Source organism: Phocoena sinus, chromosome 20 (assembly GCF_008692025.1).
Source record: "Phocoena sinus isolate mPhoSin1 chromosome 20, mPhoSin1.pri, whole genome shotgun sequence".
In the NCBI taxonomy this organism is placed as follows: Eukaryota; Metazoa; Chordata; class Mammalia; order Artiodactyla; family Phocoenidae; genus Phocoena; species Phocoena sinus.
The window spans coordinates 42,959,102-42,975,607 of NC_045782.1; the positions used below are offsets into that span (position 1 = coordinate 42,959,102).

Here is a 16,506-nt window from a genome sequence, read left to right on the forward strand (position 1 = left end):
ATGTGTTGAGGTCAGTGCCTTGGTGTCCTTTTGGGACAGCAGGCTCTCAGGGCGAGCGTGGCTGAGGAGCAGGCCTGTTATGTTCCTGACCCCTGATGTCAGCGACCAGAGAGGGAGGGAAGGAGACAGTTTTTGTTTCTCAGTGTTTAGATTTCTTCGGAAATTCATAACAAACCATAAGCACTGTCAGCAAGGCTTGGCACTTCAAACTTTCTTCTAATAAACACTGCCACGTTAGGAAATGGGGGTCAGGAAACCCCCGCCAAGATATTCTCTCCCTTCACCGTTGCAGCCTGAAGATACATGATGGCCTTGCTGTTCTCATTGTTTCCTGGTCTCCCCCTTCCCTCTCCTCTCCTTCAGCATCTGTCTTAGTCCTGGAAAGGATCAGCAACTCAGGGCATCTCGGTCCATCCAATCATTGCCTTTTTTGGAAGGTTTTCTCTCTGGGGTTTTGTGGGACCCTGGAATCAGAGATACAGTAGGGAGTTTTTTGAGCAAGAAAGAGACTGCTTCCTGAGAGAGAAGGGTTGGGAGAGATGGACAGAAGCAGCAAGAATTGGAGCACAAAAACGTACAGTGTTCTCAGGTGTGGCTCTTCCCGGGACTGTTTCTTCTACGTTCCTGCTTCTCTGCCTTGATTCCCGCTCTACACAGAATGCAATACAACGTACCGTTTTATGAGGATAATTACAGTCAGACGATCCAGTCAGCATTCTGTCCCTGGCAGAGGGACCTGGCTGGGTGAGGGGAGGGCATCTTCATCTCTCTGAGGAGCTCTGATGTCCTGTTGGGATCTTCTGAACCAGGGAGATTAAGTCTCATGTACCATTTCCCATTGCTGATGCCGTTTCTCTACCTCAGACCCGTGAAGAGGAAGAAGGAAGCTGCTGGCTTCTGGAAGCTCTTTCCACATTTTGCCCGGGCTAGGGCGGTCCTCATGCCATTTGTGTCCGTTCAGGCTGCTGTAGCAAAAATACCGCAGGCAGGCTGGCTAAACAACAAACATTTATTTCTTATAGTTCTGGAGGCTAGAAAGTCCAAGATCAAAGGAGCAGCACATTCAGTGTCATCGATGGCCATCTCCTCACCGTGTCCTCCCATGGTGGAAGGGGCCAGGGAGGTGTCTGGGGCCTTCTTTTAAAATAAGGGCACAATCCCATTCATGAGGGCTCCACCTCATGACCTGTCACCTCCCAAGACCCCACCTCCTAATACCACCACCTTGGAGATTAGGGTTTAATATATGAATTCTGGGGGGACACACATTCAGTCTGTAGTACTGTTGGTGTTGTTCATGGTCCCATCCACATGGGGAAGCCTTTCTGCCTATCAGAGGAGGGCTGGGCAGGAGTGGGAGAGGGGCGTCGAGCATCGGGAGGGGTTTAAGCTACAGAGTCCTGAGTTTCTGAGTATGGATGTCTCCTTGTGGCCCAGTCCCTCTCCTGGAAACATGGCTTCCAGTCACCTGAGGGGCTGAGGAGGCAGAATGTTATCTGTCCTTCCCACACCTCCCGTATCCCCATCTTGCATCCTGTTCCCTACCTGGTGCATTCTCAGGTGTGGCTCTTCCCGGGACTGTTTCTTCTACGTTCCTGCTTCTCTGCCTTGATTCCCGCTCTACACAGAATGCAATACAACGTACCGTTTTATGAGGATAATTACAGTCAGACGATCCAGTCAGCATCTCACTTCTGCCACTTGTTAGCTCTGTAGCTTTGGGCAAAATACTTAATTTCTCCAAACCTTCGATTTCTTACTTGTAAGATTGGGTTCCTCATTTGTGAAACCTCCAAGCCTCAGGTTTGTAATTTGTAAAATAATAATAATTCCAGCATTACAGAACCGTGATCAGGAGGATTGCAATAATCCACGTAAAGTGCTTGTTATGGTACCTGACATGCAGTGAGTACTCCATAAATGTTAACACTAGCTGTTCTGGGATATTGGTGTGGGTTATTCAGCTGACTTCTGGAAGTGGTTGTGAGAGGGGGTGGGTAGGGATGCGGGGGATTGTGGGGTTGAAGGCCTAGATATTTCGAAATAGGTCCAAGGAGGGGTTTTCTAGCTTTGCAGGCAGTTCCCCCAGCCTGGCAAGAAGCCCTTATGGGCTTGAGCCCACACGGTGCTGGCTAAGTTTGCTGAATGTCAGAGCAGGAAGGGACTGAGAACACCATGTCATCTAACCCCTTTAACAGGGGTGAACAGGTGAGGGAACTGAGGCTCAGTGGAGTGAAATGACTTATCTGAGGTCACAGGCTGGTTAGTGGCAGACCTAGGATTGAACCCATTTCCTGATTTCTAGCGTTCATTCCAATGCAGCATGTCCCCCGTTCAATACTCAGGTGGAAACACACACCGAGCCCCAGAGGGCTGTGGGATACACACCGGGGTGTTTGGAAGGGCACTCAGTCTGCCATTTGGCCAGGGTGAGGGAGGAAGCTGAAAGTGATAGGACAGGCTCTGATCAGTGGCTTGACATCGTGGGATTTGCCTAAGCTTGTGAAGTTTATTCAAAATTAATTTATCCAGGAACTATTTATAGAACATCTTACAATAATAGCTGAGATTTATTGAGCATTTACACTATGGCAGGCACTGTGCTGTGTGTTTTACACACACTCTTATATGGGCTTGCAGAACATCCCTGTGAAGCTGGGGCTATTATTATTTTCATGTTATAGATGAGGAAACGAAGCCTGGAGAGTTTAGGTGACTCGCCCTAGTAACCAGCTAGTAAGAGGCAATGCTGCGATATAGTCTCAGCCAATCTGTGCTCTTAGCGCCTACTCTCTGCTGCTTCCCCATATCCTACCCCCATCACTTAGTTGTCAGTCTCACGTTGTGTGCTGGGAATAGAGGGGAAATGAGACACAAATAGTCCCTGCCTTCGTGGATCTCACACCCCAGCCAGTGTTTTAACACAGTGCCTTCCAAACTGTTTTGACCCTCACCTACAGAAAGACATACATTGTTATCATTATTTATTATACATATTATACCCTACTCCCCAACATATAAACCTTTCCTGGGACTTCCCTGGTGGTCCAGTGGGTAAGACTCCACGCTCCCAACGCAGGGGGCCCGGGGTTTGATCCATGGTGGGGGAACTAGATCCCGCTTGTTGCAACTAAGAAGCCTGCCTGCCACAATGAAGATCCCCTGTGCCGCAACTAAGACCTGGCACAGCCAAAATAAATGAATAAAATAAAAACTAAATATTAATAAAAAGAAGCTTAAAAAAGATTTAAACTTAAAAAATAAATAAACCTTTCCCAAAACAATATTTACTTTTACCACTTACACACTTTGGTACTTTCTATTCTATTATGTTGCATTTTAATGAGTTGGTGGTTGAGACCTACTACATTGATTTTTGAGACCCACAGGTGGGTTGCATTTTACAGTTTGAAAAACACTGGTCCAACAGGCCTCTTATTGTACTGTTCCTCTTCCTACCTACCCATCCATGAGCAGGCACTCACCCAACCTTTCTGATGCCTCAGTCTCCCCCTTCTGTACAACAGGCCTAGGGGCTATCTTAGGAAGGACCACATGAGTTCATTTATGTTGGTTTAGCTCCAAAGTGCTGGGTAAGCTCTAGGCTGCTGGGATGTGGCAGAGCCTGCAGGAAGCAGAGAACCACCGTAGCTCTGATCACAGGGCTTCCTCTCGTCTTACAGGCTCTGCCTCCGGGCTCGCCCCGCTGTAACCTGAAGGAGAATCTGCTGAAGGATGACTGCGCCCTGGAGTCCATCGAGTTCCCCATCAGCGAGGCCAGAATCCTGGAGGCCAGGCCCCTCAGTGACAAGGGCTCTGGAGACAGCTCCCAGATCACTCAAGTCAGTCCCCAGAGGATTGCACTCCGGCTACGGCCAGGTGGGGATCCTGCAGAAGTAGCTCACAGTGGAATTGGGGTGGGAAGAGAAGGATGTGGAGGGAAGTGTGGGCAGGAGAATGGAAGAAAGTGGAAGGTTTGGGGACTTGAAGTCAGAAGATCTGAGTTTGAATCTTAACTCTTCCATATATTAGCTATTTGACTTTGGGCAAGTTACTTAACCCTTCTAACTTAGTAGGTACACAAAAAATGTTTGTTTCTTCTTTCCCCCAATGCCTGTTTTACCCAGCATATAGCTTTTTATTGAGGCTCAAGTGAGTCTAAGATGAGAAAGCAACTTGTAAGCTCGTTTTCCATGTAAGATTGGAGCAGGGCATGCATGGGGGCAGAGAAAATAGGGCAGGAGACCTTCAGAGGGGGGAAGGATTAGGCTAAGAGACAGGCTTTTTAAAAAAAAATTATTTTTGGCTCCGTTGGGTCTTTGTGCTGCATGTGGGCTTTCTCTAGTTGCAGCGAGCGGGGGCGACTCTTTGTTGCAGTGCGCGGGCTTCTCATTGCGGTGGCTTTTCTTGTTGCAGAGCATGGGCTCTCAGCATGTGGGCTTCAGTAGTTGTGGCACGTGGACTCAGTAGTTGTGGCTTGCCAGTTCTAGAGCACAGGCTCAGTAGTTGTGGCTCACGGGCTTAGTTGCTCCGTGGCATGTGGGATCTGCCCGGACCAGGGATTGAATCCGTGTCCCCTGCGTTGACAGGTGGACTTTTAATCTCTGCGCCACCAGGGAAGTCCAGAGACAGGCTTTTCTGAAGCACTCATTTTGACTTTTCAATTAAGTCAAGAATTTAAGAAAGTACCTTCTACGTGCAAGGCATATATTGGTTACTATGGGATTCAGAGAAGGGTGGGACATAGTTCCCACCTTTTACAGAGTCTGAAGTGTAATAACTGCCAACACTTCTGTGACTCAGGGTGGTAGACCCTTGGGACCCAGAGGATGAGACAGATGAGGATTTAGAGAGGGTGGAGACTTTTAGAATGGAAAAGAAGAGGTTAAGGGCTTCCCTGGTGGTGCAGTGGTTGAGAGTCCGCCTGCCGATGCAGGGGACGCGGGTTCTGTGCCCTGGTCCAGGAAGATCCCACATGCCGTGGAGTAGCTAGGCCCGTGAGCCATGGCCGCTGAGCCTGCGCGTCCGGAGCCTATGCTCCTCAACGGGAGAGGTCACAGCAGTGAGAGGCCTGCGTACAGCAAAAAAAAAAAAAAGAGGTTAAAAGTAAGAGGGTCAAGAGATTGGAAGAGGTATAGAATTGCAAGGGGAGAGGAAAAGGGACCAGGGCTTTCAAGTTTGGTTTGATTAAAAAGTTACTTCAGAGTATTCCCTGGAGGTCCAGTGGTTAAGACTTGGCGCTTTCACTGCCAGGTCCCGGGTTCAATCCCTTGTCGGGGAACTAAGATCCCGCAAGACGAGTGGTGAGGAAAAAAAAAAAAAAAGTTACTTCATCCCAGCTGTGTCCAAATCTACTTAAGTCTTAGAGGGAGAAGAGGAGAAGAATTAACGTCCTTCTGCCTTGCAGATGATTCGAAGAATTTCTCCGTCCAAGTTCGGCAGGTGGAGGATTACCCTGTGGACATCTACTACTTAATGGACCTGTCTTATTCCATGAAGGATGATCTGTGGAGCATCCAGAACCTGGGTACCAAGCTGGCCTCCCAGATGCGTAAGCTCACCAGTAACCTGCGGATTGGCTTCGGGGCCTTTGTGGACAAGCCCGTTTCACCATACATGTACATCTCCCCACCAGAGGCCCTCAGAAACCCCTGCTATGAGTAAGTCTCTCTTCTAGAAGCCAGGGCAGCATCTCTCCCCATTGCCTCAGACAAATCCAAGTCCTGCTTCCTCTTTCTAGTCTAGGGTAGCTTTGTTGGCTGCCTTCTGGCCAAATCATATCTCCTCTCTACCATGGTCTCTCTGTCCGGCAAGTGGGCCAACCCATTGTTCTGGAGTGTTGTATTAGTAGAGTCCAAGACTGTTTGGAGACCTAGAAAGGAAATCCATCAGCTTCTTGGTCTAGGCCACGAATAAATAGTATAAGTAGATAGAGGAGTTACGATTTCAGAATGATTGATTCCATTGCTATTGTCCTCGTTATCCAGGATATGAGTCCTGCAGGGTTAAAATGCAAGGAATTAAGTCCTAGAGGCATAGGAAGGAGTGGAAATGATATTTGTTGAATGCTCTAATAGCATACGTTGATGTGTCCCTCTGTTGAGAGTTGGACTTACAACTGAATGGCTTATTTATTTGTTGGAGACTATGCAAATCCATGGATTATAATTTAAAATGATGGTTACCGAGCCTGACAAGGTATGAATTTACTTTTTAGATTCGAGAGTTATATGATGTGCCTTTTTAACCTTCTGTCTGGATTGCAAGGTTCCCCAGAAATTGTGTCAGCCATCAGTTAAACAGACCATCGGACTGGGGACAGAAATGCTCCTGTTCGGCACAGAGCTATCAATTTATTGGTAGTTCAGGGACATTAAGTTACTGACGAACTTTTGCTTTGTTGTTGTGTTAATGTTACTTTAGAGAGGTGTTAAGTATAAAGTGATAGCAACAACAACTAGAGCCTCACTCTGATCTAAAAGCGTTACATCTATTAACTCATTTAAGCCTCACAACTCTTATGAGATATGTGTTATCATGTCCCCATTGCTTTATAGGTTAGGTATAGAGAAGCTTGCCTAGGGTTCCATGACTAGTAAGTCAAGGAGCTGGGATTTGAACCCAGGTAGTCTGGTTCCACAGTTCACTCCCTTATCCTCTGATCTAGCTAGAGATTAGGTCAATGTGATGCCTAGGTAATTTGAAGGGTTTGGCGTCTAACCTGTCTGGGTAATGGTAGTTGTATAGAACTCGCCTGGGCATTCCACTGTCTATATCTGTCCCCCTCTTTTCCCTCCCACTCCCCATGCAGCCTTTTCCATCAGATGTCTGCTTAAATCATTCCTTCCCTCCCCAGTATGAAGACCACCTGTTTGCCCATGTTTGGCTACAAACACGTGCTGACGCTAACTGACCAGGTGACCCGTTTCAATGAGGAGGTGAAGAAGCAGAGTGTGTCACGAAACCGAGATGCCCCAGAGGGTGGCTTTGATGCCATCATGCAGGCTACCGTCTGTGATGTAGGTTTGGAGGGCATGGAGTGCCAGGTGTGGGTGGTGCGGATCAAAACGGGGAAGGAAGTGGCTCAACTGTGGGGATTTCTATGTGAACTACGAGATAGGAACTAGGCAGAGCTTTGTACAATTTGAGCAACAGGTTGCTCCCGATCAGCAGCCTCTGCTTGTATCCGCTCCCTGGCCAGAGCTGATACTTTTGGGAACCTCAGTGGTCCCAGATGTTTCCTGGGAAGAGGATCTTCTCTGGAAGTGTATCAGAGTCAAGTCTGGGCTCACCTAACCTCGGCAAAGTGGGCAGATGTCCAGATGGGATTTCTTCTAGCCCAACCCAGCTCTGCGGATGCAGATGGGTTTCTAGATGGGCCATGTGATTATCACTGAAGAAGTTCTGTTTGGAGTTGAAGTAGGTGTCTTTCAGCTGCTTGAAGTAATGAGCCCTGAGACTGTTTTCCTAAGAGAACAGAAACCCCTGAGCTGGAAAACTCCAGCTTATGTTCCAAGGGCTAGGACTGAGGCCCTTGTCCAAGACAACTTGTCTAGCCCTTCAGATGGGGAGCTTCTTGGGTCTTTGTTTTGTACCAGTGACATGGCTAAAGTCGCTGTCTCTCTTTTGCCTTTTTTTTTTTTTAACAGGAGAAGATTGGCTGGAGGAATGATGCCTCCCACTTGCTGGTGTTTACCACTGATGCCAAGACCCATATAGCGCTGGATGGAAGGCTGGCAGGCATTGTCCAGCCCAACGATGGGCAGTGTCATGTGGGCAGTGACAACCATTATGCTGCCTCCACTACCATGGTGAGATTCTCGGTACCACCTATGGTTCCTATTCACTATGGCCAGGACTGCCCTAACCCAGGCAGTCTTTGTGTGAATGTGAAAATGGCAGCCTTTCCTCTGGGCAAGGCTCAGGGCTCTTTTCAGCCCGCCCTCACCTCTCCCACCTACTGGACACCCTCATCCAGGGTACCACCTGTACAGCCATTAGAGATGATCCTGACTGTGGTTGGTGTTACCACTGCCTCCAGCACCAGCAGCATCGTCATGGCATCCAGAGTGGACCCAGAGGACTTTTGCAGGTCCAGCTGGAAAGCAGGCCATCCTGTCGACTGTGCACGGATTAGCCCCTTCTTGGAATATCATGGTCACTTGTGGTTATTGGAAGAAGACAGAGGAAAAAGAGACAAAGCTCGTCAAAAGCATAGAAAGCCAGTCCTGTGAGGAAACGTTAAAGGGCTCAGAGTCATTTAGCTGGAATAAAAGAAGGCTAAAGGATGCTTTAGCTGATACATGAGAAGACTTTTTTTTAATTTATTTTTTATTGAGGTAACATTGGCTTATAACATTATATAAGTCTCATGGGTACAGCATTATATTTCTCCTTTGGTGTACGCTACAGCGTGCTCACCACCAAAAATTTAGTTTCCATCTGTCACTGTACAGTTGATGCCCTTTACCTATTTCTCCCTCCCCACAGCCCCTTCCCCTCTGGTAATCACTGCTCTGTATGAGAAGACCTCTTATAAGTTGTTTTCTGTGTAAGTTGTTTTCATTTAACCATGCAAGGTTAAATAAGAGGAGAGGAGATTACGTTGAAACCGGAGGAATTGCAGTAAGCCGTAAAGAGAACGTAGAGCCCTGCCGCATGCTGCCACTCCGAGTATCTAGAGGGAGGTGTGAACTCTTCATTTCTTAAAGACAATGTAGCAACTACCTCATCTAGGTGGCTTAAAGGTACATCTGTGAAAAGGAACCTGAGTTGCATGATCTCATGAGCTCCCTGAAAGGTCTGGGATTCCAGGGACACGTTCATAATTTACCAGCACCCCCATTTTGGCTTGAATTCTTTGGTGTCAGCCATATACAGGTTGAGCACTGCCAGGCAGTGGGCGAGTCTATAACGATTGACACCTAGTCTATGCAGGGCCTTACCAGGGGCCAAGGGAGACAACAAGACTATATAACGTCCCGCCCTTAGGGAGATTTTGGTTTACTCGAGGAGATGTGGTACCGATAACAGAAGATGCATGATTACTGCTAACTGGATAGAATAGTTGATGAGGATTTTAGGTATTCAAAAGAGGAACGCTCGTCATGAACTGGGATGATCAGGGAAGGCCTCCTGGAGGAGGTGGGACCTGAGCTGGGTCCTAAGGAAGGAGGAGCATTACCAAAAAGAAGGCCACTCGAGGTGGGAGAAAGACAGTGGGCCAGCTCGGTGGTAAGTAGAAGGGGGAGAGAGGTGAATGATTGGAAAGGAAGGTTGAGACCACATGGTGAAGGATTGCAAGCAACAACCCAAGGCATTTGTCAGTAGCTGCAAAGTGGGAGGAAGCTTCAAAACAATGAGGTCTGGCAGTACCTGACCCGTGGAAGCTGCTCCTTGGTACGAATGCATTGAATTTGAGTAGGAAGACAGAGGTGCTTAGTTCTGGCACTACCAGCTTGTACCTCTTTATCTGTCCTTAGAGTTCACAACTGGGTTTGTGTTTGCCTCACATTGTCATGGGGTGAAAAGGTTTAAATCCCACCACTGTCAGGGCCATGGCACAAACCACCCAAGTCCTAAGGCTTAGAATCCATGGATGTATGTGAATAGACTTCTTAACTAACCATCACATCCTCTCTTTTCATAGGATTATCCCTCTCTGGGGCTGATGACCGAGAAGCTGTCCCAGAAAAACATCAATTTGATCTTTGCAGTGACTGAAAATGTAGTCAATCTCTACCAGGTGACCATGCCTTTGGGGCTTCCTGGAGTGGGAGTGGGGCCTGTGATGGGTGGACTTGTCTCAGGGAACCAGCCCACACCAGCTTTGGCCATGCTCCCTAACTGGGAAAGACCCAGGAGCTAATGATTCCTCTCGACGGTCTCTCTCCTCCAACTTTGAACCTAGCAGGATAGGTGTGTTGTTGTTTGCAGTGGTGGAGGGGAGTAATTCAGTGGGGAGAGGGGTGTGAGAGGTTCTCTATAATTTTGCTCAGTGCTGAAAAACTGCTAGATATATTCCTGGCATTGACAAGTAAAATATCCCATCCTGGGCTTCCCTGGTGGCGCAGTGGTTGAGAGCCCGCCTGCCGATGCAGGGGACGCGGGTTCGTGCCCCAGTCCGGGAGGATCCCACATGCCACGGAGCGGCTGGGCCCGTGAGCCATGGCCGCTGGGCCTGCACATCCGGGGCCTGTGCTCCGCAGCGGGAGAGGCCGCAGCGGTGAAAGGCCCGTGTACCGCAAAAAAAAAAAAATCCCATCCTTCCCTCAAGTTTCATTTCAAGACCCTCAGTCTGATTTGGGGAGGGCTTTTGGAGCCCACCAGCTTCATCAGTCATCCCCGGACATCTCTGTCTTCCTTTCTAGAACTATAGTGAGCTCATCCCAGGGACCACAGTGGGGGTCCTGTCTACTGATTCCAGCAATGTCCTCCAGCTCATTGTTGATGCTTACGGGGTAAGTGTCTTACACTGGGAATGGGCCTGCTAAGAGTCCACTTCACTTGGCATTACCCAGGAGGGCTCAGATTTGGGAGTCCTGGCTGCAAGTCCACCATGCAGCTTTCACCGCCTTCCTCTTCTTCCAGAGGCCAGGAAGTGATAGCCAGCACTGGGAGGACTGCAGCCATCTGAGATAGAAATGGCTCAGAAAGGAACGCCAAGGAGGCTTAGGAACAATGGGGGAAGAGCTTAGAGAAGGTGGAAGAGAGAGGATGGGGATGGTGATGAGGACGAGCAGGGCCCTGAAATTGGGGGGGGCTGGTGCAGAGTGATGGAGATCTGGGCTCCAACAATAGAGCAGAGAGGGAGCTGAACCATGGGGAATGTGAGGTTGATGAAAGATCAGGTAGAAAGTGCTACTAGCCAAGGTGACCAGTATTAGCACTCCCTTCTCACACGTCCGTGAGGCCTGCAGGAGGGCGTAGCTGGTTTAGATTTTACCCAGACTCACCTAGAAGCAAGTGGAGAAAGAGAGAGAGCATGTCTTGGGCTGGAAATATAGCAGGAAACAGGCTCCTAGGGATGCTCTGGCAGCTTGCAGGTGGACCTCAGCATCTGGCACTGCAGGTGAGTCCAGGACCATCTGGGAGGTTTTGCTTGGGATGTAATTGGCTCCTACTCATTTCCTCTCAGCCCATTTTCTTATCTTCTCTTGCCCTTTTCTGCTCAGAAAATCCGCTCTAAAGTAGAGCTGGAAGTGCGTGACCTCCCTGAGGAGTTGTCCTTATCCTTCAACGCCACCTGTCTCAACAACGAGGTCATCCCAGGCCTTAAGTCTTGTGTCGGACTCAAGATTGGAGACACGGTGAGGTGGGCTGGGCAGGGGCTGAGGCTGCAGCTCTGACCTTAGCCTGTGCCCCAGAGCGTCTGTGGGCACCCACCCCTTCCTTCCCTGTACCTTCTTTCTGAACGTCCTTACAAGTTAGATGTAATGGAGCTGCCAGCCTTTTCCTCTGAGGCTTCTGTTGCCTATTCTCTATCTGTTAAGTAACTTCACCATCAGGATTTTTAAAAACTTGCGTTTAGGTTACCTCTGTTTATGCACAGTTGATTGCAAATGAAAATATTTCTACCTTCAGCCCCTAACTGGTCTCCAGCCTCCCCTAAGGTAATGCCTTTCTTTGCTTCACAAGGTAAAACAGCAGTGTCATCTATAAATATTTATTGACCACCGACTTTGTGCCAGGCATTGTTCCAGCTGCTGAAGATTTGGCAGCAAACAGAATAGGCAAAAATAGCCACGCTTGGGCTTCCCTGGTGGTGCAGTGGTTGAGAGTCCGCCTGCCGATGCAGGGGACACGGGTTCGTGCCCCGGTCCAGGAAGATCCCACATGCCGCGGAGCGGCTGGGCCCGTGAGCCACGGCCGCTGAGCCTGTGCGTCCGGAGCCTGTGCTCCGCAACGGGAGAGGCCACGACAGTGAGAGGCCCGCGTACCGCAAAAAAAAAAAAAAAAAAAAAAAAAGAAAAAAACCACCCTCGAAATTAACACAACATTTTAAATCAATTATACCCCAATAAAAATTAAAAAGAAAAAAAAAATAAACACATACACACACAAAATACCCACCCTCCTGGAACGTCAGAATGCAAATGTTCATTTTGCCTCTCCAGTCCATCTATAGTTTTCCTTCCTTAGTGGCTGGTTCTTCTCTGCTTCTGCCTTAGGGGAGAGGGGTTGGTGAAAGGGGTGGAAAAAAAGAGGGGATATCTATAGCTATATCATCTATATCTACGTCATCTCTGTCTATATATCTGTTTCCATCCATCCATCTCTCTATCTTCTAGGCACATGTGCACACACCCTATGTAAAACATATTGGCCTGAAACATGTTTGATTGCATAAGTGATGAAATGTTTTGTGGAAATTGCACAGTAGACTCCGAGCCTGTGGTTGGCCACTGTGTGGTGTGAAATATATCTTGTATATCTTGATATTACGTAATCAGTCCCGCTAGCTTATTTGGCCACGGCAGAGCGTTTGTAAGATCAAAGGTTCTTTTCTGCTTGAGCTGGTTTATTTTCACGTATGGAATTTTAGAAAAAAGCTATCTTGTGATTGTAAACCACGTCTACACCCAGCCAGATATGTCCCAACTGCACAACTATCCCCAGGCTCTTGCTTTGGCTTTGCAGACCGTGGTGGTGGGAAGGCTGAGGAACTCCAGCTTTCTGGGGGACAGGACACCCAGTTTGGGTATTCCTGGGCAGGGCAGGGAACAGCTTCTTTCCCTCCAGGGCTGGAGTATCAACAGGGTCCACCTGTGTCAGAATGCGATCTTACTTTCCATCCAGGTGAGCTTCAGCATTGAGGCCAAGGTGCGTGGCTGCCCCCAGGAGAAGGAGAAGTCCTTCACCATCAAGCCTGTGGGCTTCAAAGACAGCCTCACCGTCCAGGTCACCTTCGACTGTGACTGTGCCTGCCAGGCCCAGGCTGAGCCTCACAGCCACCACTGCAACAACGGCAACGGGACCTTTGAGTGTGGGGTGTGCCGCTGCGGGCCTGGCTGGCTGGGGTCCCAGTGTGAGTGCTCAGAAGAGGACTACCATCCCTCCCAGCAGGACGAGTGTAGCCCCCGGGAGGGCCAGCCCATCTGCAGCCAGCGGGGCGAGTGTCTCTGTGGCCAGTGCGTCTGCCATAGCAGTGACTTTGGCAAGATCACGGGCAAGTACTGCGAGTGTGATGACTTCTCCTGTGTCCGCTACAAGGGGGAGATGTGCTCAGGTGAGTAGAACTGCACACCCCTCCCGTCCTGGTACCCCCACACACTCACACATCTGCAGCCTCTGGAAATGGATGCAGGCCAGGGCTTGAGGTGGGCACAGGAAGGCCCGGGGCAGAGCGAGTAGATGGTGTCCCACTCCAATGGCAGGAAACAGAAGTGAGTTTCTCTTTAATCCTCTCAGCTCCCTCTGCCCTTGCTCGAGGGGCACAAGGAAGAGAAATGAGCATCTGCTTCCTGGGGCTTCTCTGCTAGAAGAGGGTGGGAAGACGTGGGGAAACTTGAAAGTGAAGATAGTTTTTTTTTTCTTTTCCTTCATCTGCCCTTCCGCTAGTATTTTGTCACTGGTTCCTAATCTTTTCGAGGATATGGACCAACCCCTTTTTAAGTTTAAAAACAATCACTGACTGATGGTAATTAAATTTTTAGTATATATAGGTTTGGAAACTACATGGTGTCAGAATATGTAATGAAGTTAGTAACATTTATTTATTTTCAAACAATTATTTTACATGAATTTATTTTTTCATCACAAAAGACGTGGAAAATAGTAGTGTATATGCAAGATATTGGAGCGCATTTAATGTGCCAGTATACTTAAGACAATGACTGGTAAATAGTGAGCTCTTATTAAATGTTGGTACTATTTTGTTATCACTGTTGATATACTATTACTTTTTGTACTCGAGATCGCTGTTGTCCAATATGGTGGTTATTTAAATTAAGAGTAAAGTCTAAGTACATTTAAATCTAAATCAAATTCAATAAAAAAGAAAACATTTCATTTCTCTGTCGCTCAGGAGCCACATGTGGCTAGCGGCTGCCCTTTTGGACAGCACAGATGTTTATTGGATAGCACTGCCATAGAGAGTCCCAGCCTGCAGATTGGGGGTTATGAATTTGAGTCCTTCTCCCTGCAGGGTACTGCGTTTTGTCCTTCTCATTACAAAATTCAGTAAAATCTTGAGGCCCACTGGTAATCTGAAGCTGGTTTCACCTTGCCCCAAAGCCCACTCCTGGGGTACTTCGCCAGCTAGAAGTCGTCCAGCCAATGTTAATGTAGTCTTTATCTGCAGACACACTGACAACACTCCCAGAGGCAGTTAGGCAGTCTGAGTTATTCCTGGGCACTGGGGATACATTTCTGCTGGGGTGTAGTCACTGTGGCTTAATCCCTCTTGTGAGAGATAGATTGGAGATATTTGCAAATTGGTTGGGACTGGTTTGTGGGTGTCTTGTGTGGCCAATCAAAGAGAGATTATAATCGGCTTCTGGGGTGATCAAATCCATGACCCAGATTGGCTTCACTTGCATGGGGGCTCTAACCAGCTGAGCTAATTTACCCAGATGTTCACTTTAACATCAGCCTTTCAGAAAGCCTGACGAGGAATGTAAATATGTGTCATGCTAAAGCATGCCCAAGTAATACAAAAATGGCTCCTATTTATTATCTACAACATTGTTTCCTTTACTCATTTTTTTAAATTAATTTTTATTGGAGTATGGTTGCTTTACAATGTTGTGTTAGCCTCCACTGCACAACACAATGAGTCAGCCACACACACACAGATAGCCCCTCCCTTTTGGACTCCCTCCCATTTAGGTCACCACAGTGCATTAGGTAGAGCTCCCTGTGCTATACAGTTGTTTCCTTTACTCATGCCAACAAAATTCGAGAGAGAGATTGGAGAAAAATGGTATCAGAGAGATTATGGGAAAGAGAGATCAGATACACACAGATCAATCTGAATTAGGGTGTGAGGCAGAAATTTCAGTTCCTTCTGATATTTAATAGTATTTACATCATATTCTAGTTTCCAAAGGGAATGGTTAAGTTTGACATGGGAGACCCATGAGGAGAAGTGTGGGGTTGAGGAGAAGAGCGCTACCCTAGGAGAGGCCTACGCATAGCCTACGGGGGCACCAGGGATGAAGGGAGGTCCTCTGCTCCTCTGTGGCCTGATTGTTCCTGGTCTGATTGAGGCATGTGGGAGGGACCCCGGCCAGAGTGTGTTTCCTTTGGCTGCCGGCCACCCTGAAGCCACAAAACAAAGCTGCCGGGGTCAGCAGCGCTGGTTCCTGCCTCCCAGCAGTGCAAGAACAGCCCGTCCTCAGCGTGCTCCTGCCAATTACACGAGGGAACCCCGGACAGCCGCTGCAGCTTCTCAGAGGCCTTTCTCTCCCTTCCTGCCAGGGTGTTGGGTGCCTGCTGGCCTCAGGTCTGGACCTTGTGGTGCCATTATCACATTCTCCATTGACAGATAGTCAGGAACACATGCTCCTTGAGCACCTGCTCTGTGCCAGGCACTCGGTCCATATAGGTGAACGGGGCTCATGCATGATTCCTGACCTGGCCAGGCTTATAGCCCAGCTCACCATTGTCCCTGCCCAGAGCTGCTGGCCTGGTCTGTTTTTTGTTTTTCTTTTTTTTTTGCGGTACGCGGGCCTCTCACTGTTGTGGCCTCTCCCGTTGCGGAGCACAGGCTCCGGACGCGCAGGCTCAGCGGCCATGGCTCACGGACCCAGCCGCTCCACGGCATGTGGGATCCTCCCGGACCGGGGCACGAACCCGTGTTCCCTGCATCGGCAGGCGGACTCTCAACCACTGCGCCACCAGGGAAGCCCTGGTCTGTTCTTTGCTCAAGCAGGGGCTCATGAGGCAGGAGCACTATGCCTCGGCCATTGTTTCAGCCCCTGGACGTCCCTGTCCTCTCCTCCCCACCGGAGGCATGGTCTTCGTGGTCGCACGGTTTCAGCACCCCTCAAACGTCAGGGCGTGCGTCCTTGTCGTCAAGGGACTCTTCCACCTGCCACATCCACGAACATAGGTTGATCGGGCATCCACGTGAGCCAGGTTCTGTGCTGTTGCCATAGTGTTGTGGGATAAAGAGGCATGAAAAAGACAGTTTTGCTCTCCATTAACTTACCTAAGGAGAATTCACAGCACGAGGCAGAACCTCCCAGATCCTGGAAGTGGGTGTTATAGGAGTCCTCCGGAGAGAGACTCACTGTGGACTGGGGAGGCCTGGGCGGCTTCATGGAGGAGGTGGGAAGTCAGAGGAAGGGCTGGCTTATAAAGGAGGGCGGTAGAGTGAGGCATCAGCCCAGAAGGTCAAGCTATATAAGGAGAGTGACTTCATTCCTTCTGACCTGGAACACCGGCCCCTCCCTTTCCTCCTCCCTCCCTCTCCCGCCCCCCCCCCCCCCCCTTCTTCCCTACCTCCCTCTTCTTTCTTACACTTTCTCTTCATTTCCCACCCTCCTCCCCTGACTTTCCTGT

General features: G+C 48.9%; 1 protein-coding gene across 3 annotated transcripts in view; it reads left to right on the plus strand.

Moving 5' to 3' along the window:
* ITGB3 (integrin subunit beta 3) overlaps positions 1–16,506 on the plus strand; it is a 56,000-nt gene that overhangs the window by 19,874 nt on the left and 19,620 nt on the right. For all 3 annotated transcript variants that reach the window (XR_004347616.1, XM_032617235.1, XM_032617234.1), the window contains exons 3-10: positions 3,684–3,879; positions 5,408–5,660; positions 6,857–7,019; positions 7,650–7,811; positions 9,650–9,745; positions 10,371–10,460; positions 11,175–11,309; positions 12,799–13,228. Coding sequence is in view for 2 of the 3 variants with exons in the window: in XM_032617235.1 (XP_032473126.1) it covers positions 3,684–3,879; positions 5,408–5,660; positions 6,857–7,019; positions 7,650–7,811; positions 9,650–9,745; positions 10,371–10,460; positions 11,175–11,309; positions 12,799–13,228 (1,525 nt within the window). In the remaining variant the exon portion in view is untranslated. The remainder of the gene's footprint in view (positions 1–3,683; positions 3,880–5,407; positions 5,661–6,856; positions 7,020–7,649; positions 7,812–9,649; positions 9,746–10,370; positions 10,461–11,174; positions 11,310–12,798; positions 13,229–16,506) is intronic.